The 26,271-nt window shown below is 41.0% G+C and overlaps 2 protein-coding genes across 6 annotated transcripts in view; one reads left to right on the top strand and one right to left on the bottom strand.

Annotated features, from left to right (window-relative positions):
• The window catches only part of ARHGAP6 (Rho GTPase activating protein 6), a 246,277-nt gene that overhangs the window by 100,224 nt on the left and 119,782 nt on the right, over window positions 1-26,271 (bottom strand). The window contains exon 1 of one of the 5 annotated variants that reach the window (XM_073902100.1): window positions 19,718-19,847. The exons of the other annotated variants lie outside the window; for them this stretch is intronic. The gene's annotated coding sequence lies outside the window, so the exon portion shown is untranslated. Of the gene's footprint in view, window positions 1-19,717; window positions 19,848-26,271 lie in introns of those variants that run through there. 5 annotated transcript variants of the gene reach the window in all.
• Window positions 16,978-24,234, top strand: AMELX (amelogenin X-linked). Its single transcript, XM_025857740.2, has 6 exons — window positions 16,978-17,049; window positions 18,391-18,456; window positions 20,341-20,388; window positions 21,766-21,810; window positions 22,080-22,505; window positions 24,097-24,234. The coding sequence occupies exons 2-6, from the start codon at window positions 18,403-18,405 to the stop codon at window positions 24,100-24,102; spliced, it is 579 nt and encodes a 192-aa protein (XP_025713525.1). The 5' UTR covers window positions 16,978-17,049; window positions 18,391-18,402; the 3' UTR covers window positions 24,103-24,234.

Genomic DNA, 26,271 nt, shown 5'->3' with positions numbered 1-26,271 from the left:
CAAAATTTCCTAAATTGCTCCATGATCAAGTTAGTTTGAGAAAGTTGTTCATGTTAGTCCCATCTTAAATAGACACGTTAAACAATAACTAAAGAAAAATTGTCCTGCAGAGGGAGAATTGTGACACAGAGGATCTTCTAAATACATTTGCTATAATCTTACCCCCCTTTTCTTCTTCTTTTTTTTTTTTTTTTGTTCTTTTCAGAACATCTCTTCACATCCCTCAGAGTTCTCAGAACATAGCTGGGAACCGCTGAACTGATCCCACCTGCTCAATTGAGAATCTGAGACCAAAAGGGAAGAAGTGACATGCCAAGGTGGCACTTTGGCAACACAAAGACACAACCCTGGCCTTATGCTCCTCATCCAGAACCCTGTCTAGGATGCCGCTCTGTCCCACTGAGAACAACACACCATTTTCTGGCACTCGAGTGTAGACCTCTGGTGGGAGGAAAGGATATCAGGTGAGAATCAACCCAATGAAGCCCGTAACAGGTCAAATTCTCTACTCAGAAATAAAAAAAACAACATGGTCGCTTTAGCACTTGAACATATCTTACATTTAAAATAAAAGCATTCAACAAACTATTGAAAATTTACTAATTTCATATTAACGAGAAGAATGCAATAAAATATTTCCCCGCAGTGATTTAGCATGTTCCTAAAAATGCCTAATTCTGCTACCAAAGTCCATTTCCCCCAAATTCTGGTTTCCATAAATGCTAATTTGAGAAGGAACAGAGGTACAACCAAATACCGTTGTTTTCCTTTGTAGCACTTAAATAATGCTTTCTCCACATTCCCCACTGCCTCTTCCAAGGGCTGTGAACCCACTGTCCTTTGATGCTTTTCAAATACACATTATCCACATCCTTTTCCAGAAAGTGAATACTTTTTTTCCACCACCTCAGCTTTTAAGATAATAATAATAAAAATAAAAATAAAGATTTCGACGAATAAAGCTAACGACATTGAATGCTTATTTTATGCCGAACACTGTACTACATACATCACACGAGGAATCTCATTTAATCTTTATTAAAAAACGATTAAGGAAAGTATCACTATTAACATTTGTATGGTACATATGAGCCAACTGAGGTACAGAGAATTTAGGTACTTTGCCCAGGGTCATGCAGCAAAAAGTGGTGGAGCCAGAATCTGAACATAATCTGATTTAGAGCCAGTCTCCTGTAAGCGGCAGCCCAGCGGTCCGCAACTGGGGGTGATTCTACCTCCCGGGGGACATTGGCAATGCCCAGGGGCATCTTCTGGCCTCACAAACGAGAGGTGGAACACGACTGGTATCTAGTGGGAGGAGGCCGAGGGGGCCGCTAAACATCCTACAGTGCGCACGACAGACCCCCATGGCAGAGAAGGATCTCACACTAAATGTCAAGAGTTCCAAGTTAGGAAACACTACCTTAGCCTAATACCTCCCAAAGGCCAGGCATTTTGAATGGGCCATTTGTGGGTAAGATATGTGATTTTCATTTCCAGGTCAGAAACCTGGGACATGAGGTTCTCTCACCCTGGGGTGGAGGGCACGTAGAGCCAAGGCATCCATTTGGTGCATTTTCTCGTAGCAACAATTTACTCAATCGTTTCAGCCAGCAGTTGCACACTATGCCCCGACATCCTGGGACATTAGGTCATTTTATTTTCTGTCTTTCATTGGACACACGAGAGAGGCCCTAGCCCACTAGGGAGTGTCTGAAAGGGGCCCGAAAGAAGATTCTGGTTTTCATTAGCTTTGCCTTGTAGTCCAGAAGACACAACAGCAGCATCTGCGTCACAGATAATGGCAACAGCAAAGGGATACAGCCACAATGGGCTGCTTGGGGTGCAGACCAAGCTTAAAAGTCAAAATATTTTCAGAAAACAGTTCTGCATATTGACTCAAAATGTGACTGTTCATATCATTTGACCCAGCAATTCTATTTCTAAGAATGCATTTTACAGAAATATTTACAAAATGTGCAAGATACAGCCACAGATGTTCATGTCAACACCACCTCTGATAGCAAAGAAAAATAAAAGCAATAGAAATGCATGCGTACATTCACCAAAAGATGTGTGCTAGAACGTTCACAATAGCATTATTTGCAACAGCCAAAATCTGTCAACCACCCAAATGTCTACCAAAAGAGAATGGATACGTTGTGGTATATCCACACAATGGGATACTACATAGCAATGAGAATGAATAAACAAACGTCAACCACCTACAATAATATGAATGCATCCCGTAGACATCACTTTGAGCAAAAGAAGTCTGACACACAAGAGAATATACTGTGTGAAACCATTAATACAAAGCATAAAATTAGGCAAAACCAATCCATGCTAGGAAAAGCAGATAGGAAGTTGCTCTTGGGGAGAAGTGACTGGAAGGGAGTCAAGGGGGCCTCTTGGGTGCTGGTCATGTTGCTTCCTCATCTGCCACAGTTGTGTTCACTTTGTGGAAACTCATTAAATTGTAAGCTTGTGCATCTTTCTACATGTGCATTGTATATATTTATTTATTTATATTTATGTTTATATTTATATATACACAAAACAATATACATTACATATATAACTATATATATTATTACAATATTACATGTATATAAACATCAACAACCTAAATGTCCATCAGAGGGTGACCGGCTATATATACTACGAAATGGGATGTCTACTCAATAGAATTCTGTGCCGCCATTAAGAAAAATGAAGTAGCTCACTCTGTATAAATCTGGAAAGATGTCCACTATATATAAAGTTAAACAAGAAAGTTGCAAAACAGGGCGCCTGGGTGGCTCAGTCGGCTGAACACCTGCCTTCGGCTCAGGTCATGATCCCAGAGTCTCCAGGATGGAGTCCTGTGTCGGGTTCCCTGCTCAGCGGGGTGTCTGCTTTTCCCTCTGACCTTTCCCCCTCTAGTGCTTTCTCTCTCTCACTCTCTCTCTCTCAAGTAAATAAAAGCTTAAAAAAAAATAAAGTTGCAGAACAGCATGATAATGTGTCTACTATAATTTCTACAGGAAATACATGTTAGTGTGTAAGCACAGAAAGTCCAGAAATCATACCCTCAAATGGTTAATAGTAGCCATCACTTGAGGATGGGATTCTTAGGGACTTTGCCATTCTGCCTAATGCCTATCTGTATTATTGAATGTATTTACAAATAGGTATTATGTTTCTACTCCGAAAAAAGGATCTAGAAAGTTAAGATGAACAAAATATGCCTTAAGTTTGAGATGAGATCGTTATTACTTCATCATTCAGCACGATGAGGGCTTCTGATGGATGAGGGAAATGAGAATGAAATAAACCAAGTTCCTTGCCTGCAGGGTTGCTAATTGAACCCAGGGGCGGAGGTCGGGTTGGTTGGTTGCTGGCAATCTTAACAATTGATTCAAATTAGCACTTGTTTGCTGCGTTGTTCCACATTCAAATCTAGTTATGGTGTGGCCTCCGCAAACAGGATTCTTGGCCACACAAAGAATGTGTCTACAAAACGGCAAAACAACTGGGTTTGTTTGATTAAATGAACAAAACCATACATTCGGAGGAAGGAAAAATCAAAACAGCTGCACCCAAAGTAACCCACTCAGATGGGTGGTGCATGATATGTACCCATTCATTGAATCAACATTTTGGCAGCCTCATGCAGACTCTGAACGATCCAGTTTGAAATGAAATACTCAGGAATAAACCAAGAGACCATAAGAAACACTTTTTTTTTTTTTTTTTTGGCCCATCATCAGCAAACGTTTGCTGAGTGCTCACTGTGGGTCTGCCATCATGATAAAACAGTGGATCTGATTCTACTACTTTATAATCAATCGCCAATGTCACTGTGTTGAGTGTTCTTAATTCCACCCGTGGCGCAGAATGGAAGTTCCCTTAAAAGAAAAAAAGCCCCACTGATTTGGGCAAAGTTGATAAGACCGCAACTTTTCAAATACAGTAAAGGTCTAAGAGACATGTATGACAGGTGGACAGATCGTGTCCCGTGCATCTCAACCCTGGCTGCACATTATAGTCAACTGAAACAGAATATCCGGAGATGTTCCTGGCTGTCAATGATATTTTTGAAAGCTCCCCAGGTGATTCAAAAACACAGTAAGAGCTGGGGCCATGGCTCTGACCAACTGAATCAGAAGCCGGGTGGAATGGGACCCAGACATGAGTATTATTTAAAAGCTACACGAGTGGTTCTAAAGTATAGTCTGCATTGAGATCAATTTCCCCTAAATTAAGATTATTAAGGAAGTCAGAGGTGGCCTTTCAAGAAGCGTTTTGTAAAAAGACCCCATATTACTCGGTGTCAGATTGTGCAGGGCTGCTAGAAAAATGATCACCAGGTGAAATTGTACCAATTGATGGTTTCAGATGTTTCAGCTTATACATAAAGAAGCGTATTGCCAGTCTGAAGTGCTTGCTATGGTTAAACGCTGTTCTGTGTGCTTGATTTAGATCATTTCATTTGGTCCCCACAATAATTCTATAAAGAACGAAGTGGGAACGGGTCTTCCCAGATGAACCACCACACAGATAGGTTTTTCCAGAAGTTTTGCTCTCACCCAATTTTATAGCTGATCTGTTAGACCCAGGCTCCTTCAGAGGCTCTATCTATTCTATTTTTTTTAAAGATTTTTTTTTTTTATTCATTTGAGACACAGAGATAGAGAGAGAGAGAGAGACAGAGAGAGCATGAGCAGGGGGAGAGGGAGAAGCAGGCTCCCCGCTGAGCAAGGAGCCCGATGTGGGGCTCGATCCCAGAACCCTGGGATCATGACCTGGGCCGAAGGCAGATGCTTAACGACTGAGCCCCCCCAGGCGCCCCGGCTCTATCTATTCTATCTCCTAACTGACAGCGTGGGAGGTTAAGGAAAAAATCTTATAAATATGCACACTTAAAATCTTGAAAACATCTTCAGGACATCTTTTGAAATAAATTTAAGTCAGCATGACTTTAAGGCACTCGATAATATCCCTGATAGAAACAAAAGCTAAAAGGAACATTCTGTAATTGTTTTTATAGAGAAGCCGCTGTGTAACGGCAACCTACTTGTAAACATGATTCGAGTTTACTAACTAGTCTGATAGCTCTGCCATATACAGGGAATCGAGTCCTAGATGGTCAAGGTTCCACAGACTAAGGCAGACTGTCCTTAAAACTGACAGCAGGAAACATGCCAGCTATTACCTCAATGACTGGAAGCTTCCCACCCTGAGCAGGGTGCAGCTGGAGAATGGGCATGGACCATAGGCACGATTTCCTTTAGCCCATTCATTTATAAATGAGTTAGCAGAGGATGAGGGCTTCCTCCACTCGTGCATTTCTGAACAGAAAAGAGGTCATGCTTATAAACTGATTTTTTTTTCTGAAATTTACGTATTCCTAAAGCCCACACACTTCCTCTCTCTCCTCCATTCCTTAGACTAAGTTAGATTAGTAAGATATGACTAAACTGTGATTGCCCACTTGTTTTCGTTAGCCACAGTATAAATCAAATCTCATGCTTCTTTTTGCTTGCTCAAGGGGTCAATTTTAACGCCGAGTTAAAACTCCTTGGGAACCATTAATACACCTCTACGGTTCTAACATAGAACATGCCAAATTTAAATTTATATGCTTTTTGAATTATTGGCACCCTGCATGGTGCCAATCCTTTATAATGAAGGTAAAAGACTGCTGGCATATTCTGCTTTACTTTGTTGTTTTAAATAACAATTCCAATCTTTTTTAAATAATCCAAAAAATGGGTGATTTTTCCCACCGGCTATTTTTCGAACAAGATTTTCATCCAAATAACTATGGTGCTTCTTTCCCCTATTCATCTCTTCACCATTTTCTAAAAGGAATCACAGAACTTTAGAACTTGGGGTTCAATGTTTGGACCTTCAAGGACCCTGAAACAGTGGTCTTTTTCATAAGAGCGCGCTGGGTCCAGGTAGCGACCCCTCTTCCCCTGCCTCCATGCCCAGCTCAATTCTCTGGTAACTGTAGATTTGTGGTACTCTACTGGGGGCAAATTTGTCCCCTTTCCCCCTTAGGGGACATGTGGCCATGTCCAGAGACACTACTGGCTGTCACAACTGCGGGAGGGGGTGCTCCTGGCACGTGGTGGGTGGAGCCTGGGGATGCTGCTCAACATCCCACAGTGCGTGGGACGGCGCCCCACAATGATTACCTAGCCCAAAATGCCAAGAGTGCCAATGTCACCAAACCCTGCAGGACAGGTTCTCAGAGACCCATTTTCCAACGACATGTTATATGATTCCACTGATACAAAATGTCCGGAATAGGCCAATCCATAGAGCTAGAAAGTAGATTGGTGGTGGTCTCGGGCTTGGGGAAAGGGAAACACGAAATGACTGCTAGTGAGGACGTGATTTCTTTTCAGGTGATGAAAATGTTCTGGAACTAAATTGCGGCGAAGGCTGCAAACTTTGTAAAGGTACAAAAAAATATACTAAATCTCACTCAACTACACATTCTAAATGGGAACTTCAAGGTATGTAAATTCTACATTGATAAAGTGATTAAAATTCTTTTGATAGATCTTTCATTCAATAGTTTCTGTTCTTACTATGCAAGAACTAATATTGGAGAGCATTTTTAAGTAGCTCTAGTTTTGACTGGAGAATATTCTCTGGCAACACTTTTTTATTTTTATTATTTATTTATTTATTTATTTTTAAAGATTTATTTATTTATTTTGAGAGAGTGAGAATGAGAGAGAGAGAGAGAGTACATGAGAGCGGGGAGGGTCAGAGGGAGAAGCAGGCTCCTCGCTGAGCAGGGAGCCCGATGCAGGACTCGATCCCGGAACTCCAGGATCATGACCTGAGCCGAAGGCAGCCGCTTAACCAACTGAGCCACCCAGGCGCCCTGGCAACACTTTTTTAAATGCAACCCTATATCTTATAGGACAGATTTTCTTTATTTCCGAAATAGCTTAATTTCCAGTTGTTCCCTTAATGTTATTATCTGACCTGGGGCCCTGAGATACAGTTCATTCATCTGTGAGCAAAGAGGTCAGGAGTGGCTGGGACAGGGCAGAGACCCAGGGGACTGGCCTCTGTTCTGGTTCTCCTTGCAATGTGAAGACGGCCAAGTCACTGGATCACTTTGTGCCCCAACTTCCTCATTCCTGACACAAGTCTAAGCTTCCTGATGAACTTTTTTGTTGGAAACCCAAGAAGGCAAGGATGGGGAGAGCAGATGCTCACTGCTTCACCACTGCGTGTTGTACACGACTCACTCCTTGCCCTGGCATTTGGGCCCTCTCTCTTCCGGGCCCTCTGTATTGCTCTTTTTCCATCTAAAACCTCCGCTCCCACCCACCTGGTCTCCTTCAGCACACCCAAACATGCTCTGCATTTTTCCATTTCGGATCTTTCCAGTGACAAAGCCCTATGATGGAACTGCCTCTACGTCTACCCAAATCCTTTGCATCCCCAAAGCCCAGACATTGCGCCACCTTTCCCCAGAGCCTCTGATTCATGATGATCGACAGCAGTTATTGTAGGTAAGAAATTCTACATTTAATTGCTGAGAGCATGGAAGCATGACAGGATGTCACCTCTTGGACCTCATGTCATACTACGCCCTTGACCTCATACCATGCCAGCAGCACCAGCTTCCAGCCAGTTCTCCCACGTACCAAGCGCACCTCCAGACTGACGCCTTCATGCTGGCCCTTACTTACCCTAGGGATGCCCAGGTGATGCTTCATCTCCTCCACGGGTTTGTTGACAAATAACTGCCCTACTGAAACCTGCCACTCAGCACTTCAAATCCCCCTGAGCCAGCTCGACTTTTTCCTTTTCCTTAGCCCTTCCCACCTTCTAATGTACCATTATTTATTATATCTATTGTTCATCGTTGCTCTCTGCAGCATTGTGAGCAGGGATCTCTGTCTTTTAGCCCCTGATGGAGTAGATGAATTTAGAACACGGCTAAGCACGGGGAACACAATCAACAATTATTAAACGTACAACACCAGAATACTGCTTGGCACTTAATAAATGATAGCTTCACCATCACAGTCATTACCATCAACAAGCGCATCATCATGTGGCAACTCTTGTACTATTATTCCTCACTGTTGCACTGTGTTTGGCATTTCATGTTTATTTTAATTTTTTTTTTTAAGCAGGCTCCACGCCCAGCACGGAGCCCAACACGGGGCCCGAACTCACGACCCTGAGATCAAGACCTGAGCTGAGATCAAGAGTCAGACGCTTAACTGACTGAGCTGCTCAGGCACCCCTCTTTATTTTGTATTATGTACAAAGACTGAATTTTCTGAGGGTAGAGACCGACATGTATATATTTTTGATATGTCTTTTTTTAGATCGAGATATAATTCACACACCATAAAATTCATCACTTTAAAGGGTACAACGGAGTGGCTTTTGGTACAGTGACAAGGTTATGCAACTACCACCACTAATTCCAGAACACTTCTATCACTCCCCACCCCCAAACCCAAAACCATTAGCAGTTACTCCCCATTCCTCTCTCCCCCAGCCCCTGGTGATCATGAATCTGCTTTCTGTCTCTACGGATTTGCCTAGTCTGGGCATTTCCTAAAAATGGAATCCTATAATATTCGGTCCTTTGTGTTTGGCTTCTTTCACTCATCATGTTTTCAAGATTTATCCACATTGTGCGTGTATCAGCGCTTCATTCCTCTGTATGACTGAATACTATTTCATCATATGGATATCATGCCATATATTTATATGTGTCCTATGCCTTCGATATTACAGATACTCAATAAATATTTTATACTAATGATTTAAAAATTCTGGAGATTCATGAAACGCTATTGAGAAAAAACTTAGCACATGACTATGATTCTCCTAAGAGCATGATGATGATAAAGATGATGCACTAGGTAAGACCCAAAAATGGAGATTTTCTTCTTATTATCGTAAAGCTGTGTTAGCATTATACTGGGGAAAATGTTGCCTACAGTTAGAACAACCTGGCACTCCACAGATTTCTGTGACAGACTATTATATCTGTCTAGTTTCATTTCAAGTAAAAATTCCCTATAATAAAATGCATGTGCATAGAATTAAATTGATTGCTGGTCTTCTTCCTGATTCATTTCATTCTTCAGGATTATATCAGCTTCAAATCTAGTTAATACTCCCAGCAGACATACCACTCGTGATGTGATTCTGTAACAGAGGTTTGGAAATAATTCTCAACCACTATCACCGGATCTTACATAAGTTAGCGATGTGAAGAAGAGGCTACTAGCTGGAAAGCTGCTCAGGGCTCTGTGCACGTTAGAAAGGCCATTAGCTAAAACAATAACTGGAATGGATACCAGGAGTGACAACACATCGCTGATAACTTAGGTCTCACCACATATTTCTTGTCCCCTGTAGAATGAGCAGATCATAGGAAAACTGTATTCTGACATTTTATATTTGCATCCCTGTGGGCAGTTCTTTAAGAGATGAAGATGAAAAGTATGCCACCAAACTGTAATAATATAAGAATGTTCTGTCCAAGAACAATAGAAGAAACTCTGCAGAACAAATATGTGAGAACGACCATTTCCAACCTTTTAGGTGGTAAACTATTTCCTTTGTTTCTTTCAATTTGCTCCCTCTGCCCCTTGAGCAATGACTAAAATTGTCACTCTTACTATTGGAAATCATGATTACAAAGAGTCAAATGTGTATTGAAGGACATCACTAGCTTTTCCCCACAGATGTCTTCCCATTTTCCAGGCAGTAAGGTAAGTGTACAAAAGAGTCAAGAACATTGGCAAAGGTCAGGCAGAGTGGGTCAGTGGCCCCACCACAGTTCTGACCTAGCCTGTCCTGCCAAAGACAAGTTCTCTCCATCATTGCACGTTGCTTTTGTTCAGAAAATACCAGGCTGTGCATGTGTATGCTGAACCCCAGTAGGTAAGTGCAACTTACTTTGGTGTACTTTGCCCAATAAGCAGAAGTAGAAATGCTTGTTTTTACATTACTGTGGTATCTCTGTTAACACAGATGTAACATTTTCACTCCTGACAGGAACCAGTTAATTATAACCCAAACAACACACCATCCATCTGCATATAATTTCCCTTATTGAAAATTGCTCCACCAGATATTTAGCAAATGCTTACAGATCTTTCAAATTACAAGCTGTATGAACTTTTTCTGTGAATGCTTATATTAGGATATTTTCTACTACTGATCTAAAAGGGATCCTATCGCTTTAAAACTATCTTTTTTTTTTGTCTTTGATTTTCTGTTCAGCTTTTTCCCCCTCTGAGAATGAATATTATATAAAGCCAGGGCCTATGGGAGAGAGAGCGCTGTCACTTACTCATCACTATTCCTGAACATGATTGAGAAACTATGCCCCAAACTTCTTGTATCTCCCCTGCATTTGTTCCATTCATGGATTATTTAGAATAAATAAAACAAAATCTTGGCTTCCCAGAGGCTTTCAGAAATGAGTCTCTTAGATAATGACTGTTACTATTCTGATGACTCTCTCCTCAAATGGAGAAAAAGGGACAGAGGGAGGGAGGGAGAAGAAGGAAGAGGAAGAGGAAGAATCATTTTAGAGAAAGAGAACTTTAAGCATCTATTTTTTTTCACCTGACTATGTGTCACATTTTTCTACGTCAACCAATACAGAGTAACACCGTCACTTTGAATATTACATGTGCCGTAGTTGATTTGAACCGGCCCCCTACTGGTGGACATTTTGTTTTCAGTGTTAGTTCATAGTGGAAACAGCAGGCGCTGACTATAATTAACTCTTCCCCTGATGCCTCAGTGTGTGTGTATCAGTTAATGCACAATCACGCAGAAGCAGAAAGTATAGGACTTCAGGCTGAAAGACAGAAGTGGTCCTATTACAATTAATATGCCCTTTCCTAATCCAGCCAAAGGACAACTGGAATACTCCAGATGGCCCGCCGTCACCATAGCCCCTGGTGCCTTTTGGTGTCACTACTCTCCCTCTTCTCTCTCCTCACCCCTTTCTCATCCACAAACACAGACAGAGACACAGAGTGTGTTAGCTTCCTGAAGGTGAGAAGGATGATTTTTCCAGTAGCCACGCCCAGCATTCTCTCTTCCAACTCAGAGTGGAGAATTCTTCCAGAGGCTCTAAGTAGTTTAAGCATTGGACCCCTGTCCTCTTCACATTTATACTCCAAGGCTGACGACTGTGTTAGGCATATATTAAGTGCTCCATAATGGCTGCTGAAGTCACATCACAATTTCAGCCTTTGAGGAATAGGTTCAGAGCTTGTGACCAAGGGCCCGCTCCCTTTCCTGCATAGCTGTTTTATTTCCTACTGCTTCATTAATAAGTTTCATCTTTTCTTTTCAGGACACTGGTGGCTTGCTAATAAGCCTGTCACATCTCTGATCACCACTTTGAATTACCACTACAATGCATTTCCCTCTTCTTACTTGTGCCTTTTTTCTGTTTCCTTACTTCTTTTACTGCTTTTCTTATGCTCCCTGTCCCAAGTCTACTCACTTATTAAATGCTGTTAGCCAGTAGATGACCCCTCCTTTTTTTCATAGCTTCAAACAACAAGCCACAAAACATGGTTAATTCCAGGGTATTCTGGAATAGGTACTGATGGTTTGCATTCAATGAAGTATGTGAATGTGAGTGAGAGAGGGTTTTTTGTTGTTATTCTTTTCAAATTACTCCTTGGGCTGAAGTGATTCTAGAAGCCTAAGAAAATAATAATAATAATAATAATAATAATAATAATAATAAAGCTTTATTGGGCGCCTGGGTGGCTCAGTCATTAAACGTCTGCTCGGGTGATAATCCCAGGGCCTGGGGTGGGGCCCCGCATCGGGCTCCCTGCTCTGAGGGAAGCCTGCTTCTCCCTCTCCCACTTCCCCTGCTTGTGTTCCCTCTCTGGCTGTGTCTCTCTCTGTCAAATGAATCAATAAAAAAAATCTTTAAAAAAATTAATAAGGTTTATTGTCTTAAGCAAACAAGCTCAGTCACAAATAAGATCAAGTGGATCTACCATAGTATATTTCCTTATAGTAAATTATAGTTTGAACTAACAGGTCAGAGCCAAATATAATAAGGATGTTAGGATAATGGATTGGAAACCTTTTACAGTATCTCCCTTTGAAGGTTCTTGTTAGAAGCCATTTGCTTGAAAATCCATAGGAAGAGTTGACAGTGACGCTGAGTCATCCATCTTAGCTGTCTAAAAGGCCCATCAAAATCACTGAATCAAGATATCAAGATTTCTTTGTCTATGGAGAATCCACATAGGTCAAGGACTTTTTTATGTATTTTCATAATGTCACGGATAACTTCTCTATATTTTATTCAATTAATCAACCATTCATCTAGCACCTAGCTTGTAAAAGAGATTTTTCTAGATAACAAAGAGTTCCCAAGAAAGTATAAGACACAATATCTGACTTCCATGGGTTGCAAAGGGAAGTCACTGTGTTTACTGGAATCACTTAGTGGCGGTGTACCTGAGTTCTGAAGAGGGTACAACTCCACTACAGCAAAAAACAAAACAAAACAAAACAAAAATAGCAGCCTAGAGAATAATATTTTCTTATAAATAAATGTCCACAGAAGAAACATTTAAAAACTGACTTTGGCTCCAGTTACTTAAGCATACTCACTCTTGAAATTATTCCAGAATATTGGACAATCCTGAACCTGGTTTACAATAAGATTTGAGAGTTGAGCTCCCCTAGATGATAAGAAAGGCTTCTGGAACTCCTAACACCTGACTTATCTGAAGATCCCCTACATGCCTCAATCACTGCTCAAAACCAGGAAGTTAAGCAAAGGGGGAGAACCCCCAAAACAAAACAAAACCTCCTCCCAGCAGTCAAAAAGCAAGGCCACAAGACTGAAACGTTTGAGCTTTTCACACAAGTGAGCCTCCCGAGCCCACACCATTTAGGGCATCTCTTTACGTGCAGTCCACACATAATTCTAACAAGCTTGGCCATCAGATTTTCCCAGCACACTGTAAATTAGAAGCAGCAAATTAGGAGGGGAGAAGCTGTTAGCATCAGCAACATGGACACAGCAAAATGTGATGAGCTGCGAGTCGAGGAAAAGAAATAACCATAAAATCTGTTGTTGTTGTTGAGTGCCTACTATTTGAAGCCAGGCGTTGCGGAGGGTGAAGACATTTAAGACATGCTTCCTCTCAGAGCTCCAGACTGCTTCGACTCTTGACTACCATGGCCTCCCTTCATTAAACGTATCCAATTAGGGCCACGTGAGGAGACATAATGGTGGTGGGTCAGATTCCTGCTGCCCAGGATTAACCCCTGGTTTCCCTCAAATCTGACCACCAGCAGGGACCATCTGGATTTTGATTTGTGCCAAAACAGTAGAAGGCTTCCCAGCCTGAGGTCCTTCCACACGAGTTGCATGTTTTGCAGCCCTGCTCGATCCTACAGGCCTCAGGAAGGACTTTAGAGCAGATGTTTCTGGGCCAGAAGGTGTCCCAAGTGTGATTTTTTTATAACCCTTTCTTGGACGCTCTTTCTTCTCACTAAGCAAGAATGGGAACCTGTAATCCACAAGGGTGTTTATTCACTCATCATTTTGGAGAAAAGCTTTTAGAAATGATAATCAATTTATGCATATATTTGTCCACTATAGTAATACGAATGGTCTCAGGTTCTTAGGTATTCAACATATGTATTTGGAATGAATGCCTAAGTGAATGAAGACACCTTCTCGGGTCATCTTGTCACAGTTGTTCCAGGGATAATGCCAGAGAGAAAAATACTTTATGCTTATGATCCATTTTTTTAAATAGCAATTCTTTTAAAAAAGAGAAGACAATATTTGACATCAAAGAGCAAGAAAAACAAGAACACAAATACTTTGGAAAGTTACAGCCTCTACAGAACAAAATAAGCAGTCGATCTAGTAAATTCTGTTTTCTTTTATAAACTCAATGTATTCATAAATGAAATAATTGCCTATAGAAAAAGACTTTCAATTGAAATTTTCCCCCCAAACATTAACTTTTTTAAAAAAGATTTTATTTATTTATTCATAAGAGACAGAGAGAGAGAGAGAGAGAGAGAGAGTGGCAGAGGGAGAAGCAGGCTCCCCGCTGAGCAGGGAGCCCGATGCAGGACTCGATCCCAGGACCCTGGGATCATGACCTGAGCCGAAGGCAGACGCTTAACGACTGAGCCACCCAGGCGCCCCAAACATTAACTTTTAAACTGCATATGCGGGACCTAAATTAGTGGAAGAAATTTCAGCAGAGAGATCCATATTTTAACACCCTATGACTCAGAATATGCAGTGGGAGAAAATAAACAGAAAGAACCACATCGTTTCTATTGTATTTGCCATCAAAGCCTAAACAACTGTCCATGGTGAATTGGCAGTAACTCACTAGCCAGTGGACCGGAGAAATTAATGCCACAATAAGGGATCTTTCTGTTGATCCTTGTGGACAAATACATGAGTCTCTCATTCTTGAGACAGGACACAAAGTAATGAGATAAATTTTGTAACACTCTAAGACCACTAATAGTTCACCAATGACTTCATTAGTAGAGACGAACCACAACTTTGCAGGAAAAAATATGTCCTGAATCTTTTTGGACACCATTATACGTAATTAAATAAAATAGAAAAAGAAATTGAGGGGGGTGGGAGGGATGGGGTGGCTGGGTGATGGACACTGGGGAGGGTATGTGCTATGGTGAGCGCTGTGAATTGGGTAAGACTGATGAATCACAGACCTGTACCCCTGAAACAAATAACACATTACATGTTAAATAAATAAATAAATAAGAAAAAGATTGAAAAAGAATATGATGTGATCTACATTGCCCTTCCTCTCCCTCCTCCTTTCGCGCACCACTTTGCTGCACACTCCCCACCTCCTCCGCCTCTAAGTAAGCTGATGCCAATTCTCTTAAAATCCATTTCACAACTTCCTTCAAAGGGAAGGAATCCTTCTTGCCTCTGATCTACAACTCACCAATAAACATATTCATAAATAAATGCAAACCCTGGACACAACTGGCTTTTAGAACAATATTCTACACTGACTTTCACTCATACCTTTTGCCTTCCACTTTCCTCTCTGCGATTTCTCTCTCTCTCTCTGATTGAAAGATCTACCTTTCTTCACCATGGTTATTTTTTCCCTACTAATTCATCTGCAAAGATCGACTTATAATCTTATTTATTAGCATTTTTTAAACATTTACTGTGTGCCAAGTGATGGGGTTGGGAGAAGGATAACTTTTCATCTCCCCTAGAGATGCCTCTCATCTAGTTTTCACACTAATCCTTTTAGGTAGATTCTATAATTATCCCCATTTTACTGATGAGGAAACTGGGGCTAAGATAGGCTAAGGATCTTGTCAGTGGTCCCCTGGGGTCAAGACCCATGTAAGTCTAAGCTCCAGTTCTTAATAGTACTACATTGCTTTTCATGGGTATTTTGTCTTTGAATTTAATTCAGCCAGTGTGGAGTGTGTATATAAAAATATATGTACCTGTACAAACTCTAAAAATATTACTTAAGTAGAGGCACCTGGGTGGCTCAGTCGGTTAAGCAACTGCCTTCAGCTCAGGTCATGATCCCGGGGTCCTAGGATGGAGCCCCACGTCGGGCTCTCTGCTCAGCAGGCAGCCTGCTTCTCCCCCTCCCTCTGCCCTCTTCCCTGCTTGTGCTGTCTCTCTCAAATAAATAAATGAAATCTTTTTAAAAAAAAATTTTTTTTAAATATTACTTAAGTAGTAAAAGAGATCTGGCCATACCACCAACAGTGTGTGAGTATATATATTCAGTATTCCCTGTACTGATCTAATATTGATAGACAGTTCAGCAGCTACCTCTCATCAGCAGTTACAGATTTGCTTTTTAACTGATCAGATGCTAGAACAACAGGAAAAAATCTATATGCTTTACTAAGGTAGAAGAGGAAAAGACAAACAAATTGAATAGCTAGATCAGAGGTCCTCTTAGCAAGAGAAGAACTTTGGTTGCTGTCCTTTAGGCAAAGGAGAGGCTGCTGAGAACATGGGAACAATGCACTTAACAGGGAAGTTAAGAGGCTCTGAGAAAGAGAGAGAGAAATTTGGATTTGTTCATAAGAGAAAGTGGGATTGGGCCAGAAGAATGTGGGCAAAGGAGGACCATCGTACTGAGAGAGGCTGAGTTGTTCTGTGGGATGGGGGAGCCAGGGCAATGTCCCCCACACAGTGTTTAAGTGTGCGGTCTGGTGCGTGACATCCTTTCCTGCCTTGTCCTTCAGATCATCAGCACAAGTTTTGCTACTGTGATCATCTTGAGTTCGTGGTTGCTTGGAGGGCAGATGGGTGGTAGGATGGGGCCAAGGAGAAGAGACTTTGTCCCCTCTTTCCGTGGACACCAGAATGGTGACAAAGGAACGGCCACAGGGAACAGAGAAAATACTTTCAGAGAAAATACTTTCAGTGAAAGCAAAAAACAGAGCAGTGGTGATCCCAAACCTAGAAATCCCTCAGAGAAATACTGGGGAGAGCCTTGGGGGTTTACCAGAATGGGGGTTTGAATCAACTTATCCTGATCTGAAAGAGCTGGGGAGCCCTAGGGGACATGTGGATTACACTACAGAAACTCAACAATCTAGCTTTTTTGGGTAAAGAACAATGTTATGTTTGCTAGAACCAGGGAACAGACAATGACATAGCCACTTCTTAAAAGTAACTTTGAATGTATCAGCATGTGCAGTCAACTGATTTGCTGACTTAAAAACAGTCTGATGAAATTTTTTTGCCTGTTAAACCTATTATTGCCCATAATGAAAGACTCTTTATGCACTAATCACAACATGTAGCCTTCTGTTTGATCACAGTTTTTAAAAACTTCATGATACAGGGGTTTTTAGTTATACTCAACACATTTTCCTTCAGACATCTGATTGGTTGCTCTAGATGCCATGAATGATATAAATTGAGCTCTTAGTTGGAAGAAATCTAAAGGATCAAGCATCCCTGAGTTTCAGACAGAAACTTCCTCTGAATACGCATACTCAAAGGTACGTGGATTTTATTCACTCGGTATCCTTTCTATCGTGCTTATTTCTTTTTCTGCATTTCATGTACAAAAGATGCAAATGTATTCTGCATTTCTAATACTTTATGCTGTCATATTCGGTTACTTGTTCAGTCGGACCATAATTAAATTAGACTCTGATTACTTAGATGAATTATTTTACTTCCTAATGCAGCAAAGTGTCTGTATTTTTTAAAATTTTACTTCCAGAATCCCAAAGCACTTTTCAGGGCCAAATCTCACAGCAAAATATTTATTTTAATTACTTATCAATTAAGATAAAAGCGATTTTTTTTCACAGGCTGTCATCTACTACTTTAAAAGGCATTTTGTTTAATTACATCAAATAGAACCATTAACTAAATGTGGTGTTTTCTCATTAATCCAAACCTCAACAGATTTAGGAGGTAGAAAACATCAGTGCACTTTTTATAGCCAGCATTATTACACACGGTACTCACTTTCTCTGCAAAATTTAAGATCCTTCTGACAGCTTTCATAGTCAACAATTTGTACCACAAAGCAATGTGCATATTTTAGGATGGCCTGTTTTGCTTCGTGTCCCAAGGGTCATAAAGTGTATTATTACAGTGCCGGGCCAAACAAAAAGGAAGATGTCATTGACTAAATATGGAAAATTTCAAGGAGCAGTCATTCACAATTCACGGAATAATCACAAAGTATTAGCACTGTCTTCTCCCTTCCATTCAACTGCACCTGTTGCTCCACATCTGGAGCTCAGAGATGTCTGCTGGAAGTCCTACCAGTCCAAACACCTGGAACTTCCCTCCACTCCTTCCTTACTCTATTTTGATAGATTATTTTCATGTTTTTTCTCAGATGATTCGTCTTTGTTTTTAACAGTAGCAATGCTCAGGTGGACTGTACAAAAAAAACAAACAATTTTTGTGCCCTCCTGGCTCTAAAAGTATCAAATACTGTGCACCTTGAAGACCTGCACAGCTTTTAGAGCCAACTCCATTCTTGTGATCATTAATTATAAACTACATCTAGCTTCTAGGACTCCCCAGGCTGCACAGGTAGGGGAAAATAGCACACCAAATCACGTTAATGATAGAGTCACATCGCTACGCTGTGCTCTGCTCTCAGCCGAAATGAGAAGTATCCTTATCACTATCGGGATTCCAAAAGCAATGAAATGAGCTCAGAACTGGAAATCACATGTGAATGAAGCAACCTCACAAAAGTGGTCCCATCCTTTTTACTGGCAACGGACTAATATGGATTAGTGGATTTTATGGAGCACTAATTATGTCCATATTTGCAAAAAGATTTTTTTTAAAAGTGTCAACTTCTATTTCAGGGCCATCAAGACATGGGGACCTGGATTTTGTTTGCCTGCCTCTTGGGAGCAGCCTTTGCTATGCCCGTGAGTAAAACACCCCTGCAAATGTCAATATCCAATTTCACAAGCTCGGAAATAAAAATCTGCCCTACAGTTGATAAACTTTAGGGTTTAAGGCAGTACAAGATCAGATGTCCTCAAATGTCTCTGTGTTTAAGAAACACTTGGAAGAGCTTGTTATATATATATATATATAAAAAAAAATCCTCAGGTGCCACCCCAGACTCGGATTCAGAACAGCCGGAGTGGGGCTAGTGCCCAGGACTCTGCATTTTAACAAGCACCTCAGGAGATTCTGTGGAAACAATTAGCTCGTAAATATCATCGCCCATCTCTAGATGGAGGAAACTTTTGGGAGGGACCCTCGAAAGGCCTCCAGAGAAAGTGCTCAACCAGCCTTAGGCAAATACTACAAAAATGTCAGTTTTGTCGAAAACCCAATTTCTCACGAGTGTCCAACTCTCTTCCTGCCCTACAAACTCTACTGCCTGTTATCCTTCAGAGGGTAAGGTTTCTATGTTAGGAATTTCCTTCTTGAACCATCTCCTTGTTGTCAGAGGCCGCATCCCTTTGGGTGCACCTGCTAAGGACATGGGTGCTTCCGTATGGTTGTCCAGAATCCTACCTATGCCCAATGCGTGTGGATATCTTCTATATTCAAATGTACCAAGGACCAGGAAGTCTGACCCATTCTCTTTAGACACAGGTCACATAAGGTCAGAGAGTGAGATCCCACGCAGGCAAAGCAGGACCTAGCTGCTTTTCGGTGGCATAGAGAGCAGTTGATACAACCAGAAGCCAACAAAGCTTGTATATCTGCCTCCTCTCTTCCTCTCTCGCCCACAAGACCAAGGTTCTGTGCTCTGCCTTCCTGAAATCCTGCATTGTGGCAATTTCTAGTCCCCTGAGGGGCCTCTGCATTACAAATTGAGCCCTTTATCCACTCCTCAATTGAATAACCCTACTCCCTGAGGGCTGATGTCAAGAAGGTATACAAAAGGCAGTTACCTGACTAAAAGAATTCATATTCAGATGAGAGCAAATAAACCCTCTTATAAAATATGAGCATTTAAAAATAATAGAGCCTTAATTAGCCTGATGTCTGAAGGAGAGTCTGCACAGTCCTCTCTCCTCTCCCTCTCCCCCACTCCAGGGCCAACTGGCATTGCATAATGCAGGCATCAGTCACTTCAAATTTTTTTCTGCCATAAAAACTTTGACAGAATCATAAAAAGAAACAGTCTAAATTTCATAAACCAAGTCCTTCACTTTCCATGGGACTTACAGCGTTTCCACTTTACTGCACCCGTCTCCGCACACTCATCAAGAAAACTCACAGGTAGTTGTTGCTTCTGTTGTCGATGTGCTTTGCATGCCAATTGTGAGGACTCTCTTCCATACTGAAGCACTTACCCACCTCCTGATCTATAAGGGAAGGTTTGTGAGACAGTTCTCTTCTTTTGGTATTTCATAATTGTGTAAGAGAAACCCATCTCTCCTTCCAACATGGAGTGCGTTGCGTTAAGACGTAAAATGGCGGACGGGAGAGAGTAGGATTAGTTGAAGACATGGTTGGGGGGGGCGGGAGTCCGAAGATCACTGGAGGATAAATGGGTGCTGGGTTTTGCTTCCCGGTCTTGGGAAAGTCATTTAGTTGCTCTGGACCTCTTTAAAATGAGAGGGCTCCTCTCCTACACAGAGTACATGTTCAAACGAAAAGTAGACCTCAAATATATTCTGCACCATATAGATTTTTTTAAAGTAGCTTCAGTCTCTCTTAATGTGAACAATTGCATATTGACTTAATCTCTTCCCCTCTCTCCCTCTCTCCCTCTCTCTCCCTCTCCCCCCCTCCCTCTTCTCTCCCTCTCCCTCTTTCTTTTTCTTCTCCTTTCCCCTCTATAAAAGCTACCACCTCATCCTGGGCACCCTGGTTATATCAACTTCAGCTATGAGGTAATTTTTCTCTTTACTAATTTTGACCATTGTTTGAGTTAACAATGCCCTGGGCTCTGTAGAGAATAGTGTGTTGATTCTTTATTCAAGATGTTTCTCAGTCCTGCTCTTTCAGTTCCCATTACCAGCTTCCTGGTTTAAGCCCTGATGGGTTGCCTCAAGGCTGCACTGCCCCAGCACACTCCTACTTGGCCTCTCTGACTCAGTTTCTCCTCCTTATATGGCTATAAAGCTATCCATCATGAACTACCATTCAGGGTGGGGCTGCATGGTAGGGCAGAAAGTGAACTCTGGCTGAACAGCTTTGTTCTATTCCAGCCTGTGAAAGGTGGGGGAGTTGGGTAAGACGTTAAGATCCTTTCCAGCTAGAAACTCCTAATTCTAAGATGTTCACACTCTATGTGTCTCCTTTGTTCATCTTTACTGAAAGATCAGTGATCACTGACCAAGGGGTTTGTGAGACATTCTGCAGAGCAACGGAAAGCATGAGATTTCTGGAAATCAGGTTTGAGGCTCTCCTCAACCCCGTACTAATCACGCGACCTTGGGCAAATCATTTTCTCTCTCTAAAACTTTGGTTTCCTCATCTGGAGAAGGGAAATAATTATAGCACCCACACTTCAAAATATGGCTCGAGGAGCAAAAGAGTTAAGCAATATAAAAGGCATTTCGTCAAGTACAATTTGAGCAAGGTTAGTAATTGTTTGTTGTATTAATATCAAACGCTGTACTACAACACGAAGGTGTCCCCAGAACTGAGGTTCACCAAGTATATACTGTTTAGGGAGGAAGGGAACTCTTACTTCTTTCAAAGGTTCAGATAATAATCTGTGAGTCTGTTTACTCATACAAGCTGAGGAAAAGTGTGAATAACAATTTGAGGCAAGATTTTCTGTGAAACCTTAAAAGGCTGACATATTTGACCAGAAAACCTGTGTTTCTAGGCTGAGGGACAGATTTTCTGCCTCTTCTTTATTTTTTCATTGTGACGTCAACTCAAAAGTGATATGACTAATGTTATATCACATTAATTTGTTTTGGTTTGCTCTTGCAAAGAGCAGGTGCTGTGGAATTCAACAGAATTACTACTTTTGTGAACTTGATCAAGCTCATGAACCTTTTTAACTCCCCATGACCTAGTCTGTAAAAGTGAGGGTGAGGACTTGCCTCACAGTATGTGAGAACACATGAAAAATGTGTGTGATGGATGTAATGTAGTGCCTAACACTTAGGAAGCACCTGACAAATGTTTTACTTTATTCTTCCTTCTATAGAACTCATACTTTCAGGCTATCAATATTGACAGGACTGCATCAATGAGTGCATTTCATGCAATGAAATTAAAGCAAATGTATTCCAATGTCTCTTTTTCTTAAGGTGCTTACCCCCCTGAAGTGGTACCAGAACATGATAAGGCATCCGGTATGTAGATATTTTTTTCTTTAGTCCCTTAAAATATTAAGCATGCATTTCAATTCCCTTTTAAATGAAATAACATATCTATGCCACATACAGACACTAATGGAAAATCTAGTCTGTAAAAGATCGTATCTGTGTACACAGTTAGAAATTCTTGCACAGGAAAAAAATGAATAAATAGTCATAGTAACGATGACAAAGAAAACACGACTACTTCTCCAGCTGGAAGTCAATGGAGCCAATGGTAAACCTGACTCTTTGTTTCTCACCAGTACCCTTCCTATGGTTACGAACCCATGGGTGGATGGCTGCACCACCAAATCATTCCCGTGCTGTCCCAGCAGAATCCCCCGAATCACGCCCTGCAGCCTCATCACCACATCCCCATGGTGCCAGCTCAGCAGCCCGTGGTCCCCCAGCAACCAATGATGCCAGTTCCTGGCCAACACTCCATGACTCCAACCCAACACCACCAGCCAAACCTCCCTCTGCCTGCCCAGCAGCCCTTCCAGCCCCAGCCCGTCCAGCCACAGCCTCACCAGCCCATCCAGCCCCAGCCACCCATGCACCCCATCCAGCCCCTGCCGCCACAGCCACCTCTGCCTCCGATGTTCCCCATACAGCCCCTGCCCCCCATGCTTCCTGACCTGCCTCTGGAAGCTTGGCCAGCAACAGACAAGACCAAGCGGGAGGAAGTGGTGAGTATCCCTTGAAGCCACTCTGCCAACTGGGAAAATGGTAAAGCAAAATGGCCCCCAGAGTTCTAAGTTCTCAAACAATCCAGGGTCTAGAGTTTCAGTAGCTACACAGGTCAATGACTCTATTAGTCCAAGCATGTGTTGTAACTTTTTATTATAAGTAAGCTTATCTATGAAGCTTAGTAATTAAGACCATAGTTTTTATGGTGAGTTTAACTTCTATGATTATTTTGAATTTCTCCCAGAATATGTATTACTGAAACCCATTAATTTTAAGGAGAGCAGTATAAGGAAATATCAGTTCTCCTTATATTTCAAGGGTTTGACTAGCAAGAATAGGCTAGAATTGCACTGAAGATTTAAAAAAAAGGGGGGGGTAATTTTTGAGGGGGGATGTAAATATTTGAACAGGCTACAAAAAGTAGGTGGGAAATCTCTGTGAAGACCTCTTTAATCTCTTTAAAGGAAGGTTACCTGCCTAGGGTGGATTTTAATCTAAGTTGGAGGAAGCTAGACAGTTTATTAGATTCCTTTTCAGTGCTTGGTTCTATAGATTAAACTTTCAGCAAGAAGTTTTCACACAACTAAGCACAAAATTAATTGCATTACAGAAAGTTCTTCCAAATGAGTGGGAAGAAGCCAATAAAATAAATGACTCATATCCATATCCATAAACCCTTATTCTGTGTATATGAGATTATGTAATTCCACTGCATATGTAATTCCAAGTTATAAATGCTATTGATGACTTTCTACTGAGAAGCAGTGAGAGGTGAGGTGGAAATGACCCGCATGGGGGGCTAGGGTACCCACATTCCAGTTCTGGCTTTGCCTCCAAAGAGAAAACGGTATTGTACCAGTTACTTCAAATTTATGAGTGTTTTCCCTTTTTTAAAAGAAGAGAAAGTGACTACCTCCGATAATTTCCAGCCTCTGTCCAAGTACAAATGCCATAGTTTCCCAACAAAAAATTATAGTGTATGCCATATATGGCTTCACAATGAGGAGCATATCTGTGGAGAATATGGGGCAGAACTTTTGAAATTGTATCCCAAATAATTTGGTGCCTCTTGTTGATTCTTCTAGTCTAAGGTACTGTTCCCTCTGTCTAGAACATGCATTTATTCATCATTTCATTAATGATTAAGGCCATGAACTTTATAATGTGCTCACATCTTGCCAGAGCTATTTCTGGAAAGGTGACTTTGGGCAGGTAGTAGTTTGAACACTTTAAAACTCCTGTGTAAAATCAGAGTATCCATATTGGTAGCTTCTTAGAGTTGTTTTACAGAAAATAAGATCAAGTGATGAGCTCAGAGCCTGGCACGCAGGAAGTCCTCAGGAAAGGGCAGCTATTGTTATTTTATTATTACGTAAAAGTTGGAAGTGTTCTGAAGGCAGGGACGTCCATTCTGGATACTTCCTCTCCAATGACAAGGAGACAACCAAGAAACTTGGAAAATTACAGAGTTCAACTTACATGGTGGTACATCATTCTGGCAAAATGAAAGCCACATGTGTGATTGTAAATGATCCTCACTAGGAATATCTATAAATTATTTTAATTCTTCCTTTTGTTACTATTTTTAAGGATTAAGACATCAGGAAATGAGAAGAGAACTGAAGTAAATACTTCAGGTGCTTTTCAGAATGACACAAGAACACAACGCCTTTCGCCTGCCTTCCCTTCACTTAGTAAATTCTGTAACTAAAAATCAGTACCATTAGCAAACAATAAAATGTTTTAAAAATCATTCACGTCTTTGTGTTGCTTTAAGCTTAGAATTTCATGTCACTTCAGAGAAGGTATTATTAATGGCTTTTCTTGGATAAGGTAGGAACTGCTCATTCACACCTACAAAACTGACCATTCTGCAGGCAAATGAGGACTGATTCTTCCTTTTAGGGAAAATGTATACTACCTCAAAACCTTTAAAAAAACCCCAGAAGGTTCTAAAGTAGTTATAATAGTAGATAAAGTGAAAAATTATGAACATGTACAGTCACTGAACCTAAATGAAATGAAGGGAAGTTTATATGAAGAATTCTTTAAATTGGAAAAAAAAAAGCTCTTGAGAAATGTTTATATTACAAAACAAATTAAGACTTGGAACACAGGTTTTATATCTTGCACCACATGAGTAACCAAAATCCAATCTTTTGATCTCATTCTACTGAAAAGAATTTTTAAACGAAATTATGTGATATGTATAATAATGTACTGAATTTTACATTATTGGGGTAATCACTTTTCCTAAGAAAACTTTTATTAAATGGAGCTTCAAATAGAGAATCACAGTGATTTTGTACACAAGTCATTTCTTTCACTTAATAATTTTTAAGATGATAAACTGTACTGTATAGTCTTCAAAATGTTAACAGATGCATAAAATGGACTCAATACAAGTTTTCTTTCCCACTGATATTTATATTTGAATCCTTTTTTCCTCCTACACCCACACAGAATTGTAAACAATCTTTTTAGGGTTTACATTACACAGCACCCACAGTAACTTTATTCCAGTACCTTTATGATCAAGGCTCCTTAATCATTTTCTGGAATGAATAAACATAACTTTACTGGGAGGGTCTTGATATTTAAACAAATAACTTGATTTAAAAGGACTTAGATCCCATAAAAAAAGTAAGAAAGCTTTTAATCAATTCACACGAACCAATTCTAATCAATTTAGTAAATATTTATTTGTCACCCTTTAAGGTAAGGCACTGTTCCATGCCCTGATTAAAACAGTAAGTTCCCATCCTTAAGAAATCTAGAACCTACCAAAGGGATAAAATAAGCTCACAAATACTGACAAGAGAAGGCCTAGCAGCATTAACACTATGACGGAAGTATAGTCAAACTGCCCTGGCAAATATGGCAGACTTGCTTAGTTAGCTGCACAATAGCTTTCCTCACCACTCGTTCCTTGTTGGCAGAGCTGGAATTGCTCCCAGCATCTGGCCTTCCACAAACTCAGGACAGATGAGCCCCTCCCCTGTCCCAGGGAATGAATGTTCACTCCTCCATGCCAATTATGGCATCAATTACCAAAACATACCATATTCATACCGAATATGGCATCTATGCCCTTTGCTAAGTGACTGGTTGAGGGATGGGTTGGGATGGAACCTGAACAGTGAATGAGGCCACAAGGAATGTTCACTAGGAGAGGAGGAGCTTCTGGGGGGAAAGATTATTTTCCAATTAAAAAAATACCCACACATCTGGAAAACAGTATGGAGGTTCCTCAAGAAGTTAAAATTAGAGCTACCCTATGACCCAGCAATTGCACTACTGGGTATTTACCCCAAAGATACAGATGTAGTGAAAAGAAGGGGCACCTGCACCCCAATGTTTATAGCAGCAATGTTCAGAATAGCCAAACTGTGGAAGGAGCCCAGATGTCCATCGACAGATGAATGGATAAAGAAGATGTGGTTTATATATAAAGCAGAATATTACTCAGCCATCAGAAAGGATGAACACTTACCATTTACATCAACGTGGATGGAACTGGAGGGTATTATGTCGAGTGAAATAAGTCAGTCAGAAAAAGACAATTATCATATGGTTTCAGTCATACATGGAATATAAGAAACAGAGCAGAGGATCGTAGGGGAAAAAAGGGAAAACTGAATGGGAAGTCATCAGAGAGGGAGACAAATCATCAGAGACTCTTAACTACAGGAAACAAACTGAGGGTTGCTGGAGGGGCGGTGGGTGGGTGGGGAGATGGGGTAATTGGGTGACAGGCATTAAGGA

This window comes from Callorhinus ursinus, unplaced genomic scaffold (genome assembly GCF_003265705.2).
Source record: "Callorhinus ursinus isolate GAN/ISIS: 27379988/994484 unplaced genomic scaffold, GSC_fseal_2.0 scaffold16, whole genome shotgun sequence".
Lineage (NCBI taxonomy): Eukaryota > Metazoa > Chordata > Mammalia > Carnivora > Otariidae > Callorhinus > Callorhinus ursinus.
This window is presented reverse-complemented; position numbering and strand designations above follow the sequence as displayed.

Coding starts and splice junctions, on each gene's coding strand:
- AMELX (XM_025857740.2), top strand. CDS start 18,403: ATGGGGACCTGGATTTTGTTTGCCTGCCTCTTGGGAGCAGCCTTTGCT. Junction 18,457..20,340: donor GAGCAGCCTTTGCTATGCCC/GTGAGTAAAACA, acceptor CCTCTATAAAAG/CTACCACCTCATCCTGGGCA. Junction 21,811..22,079: donor AGAACATGATAAGGCATCCG/GTATGTAGATAT, acceptor GTTTCTCACCAG/TACCCTTCCTATGGTTACGA.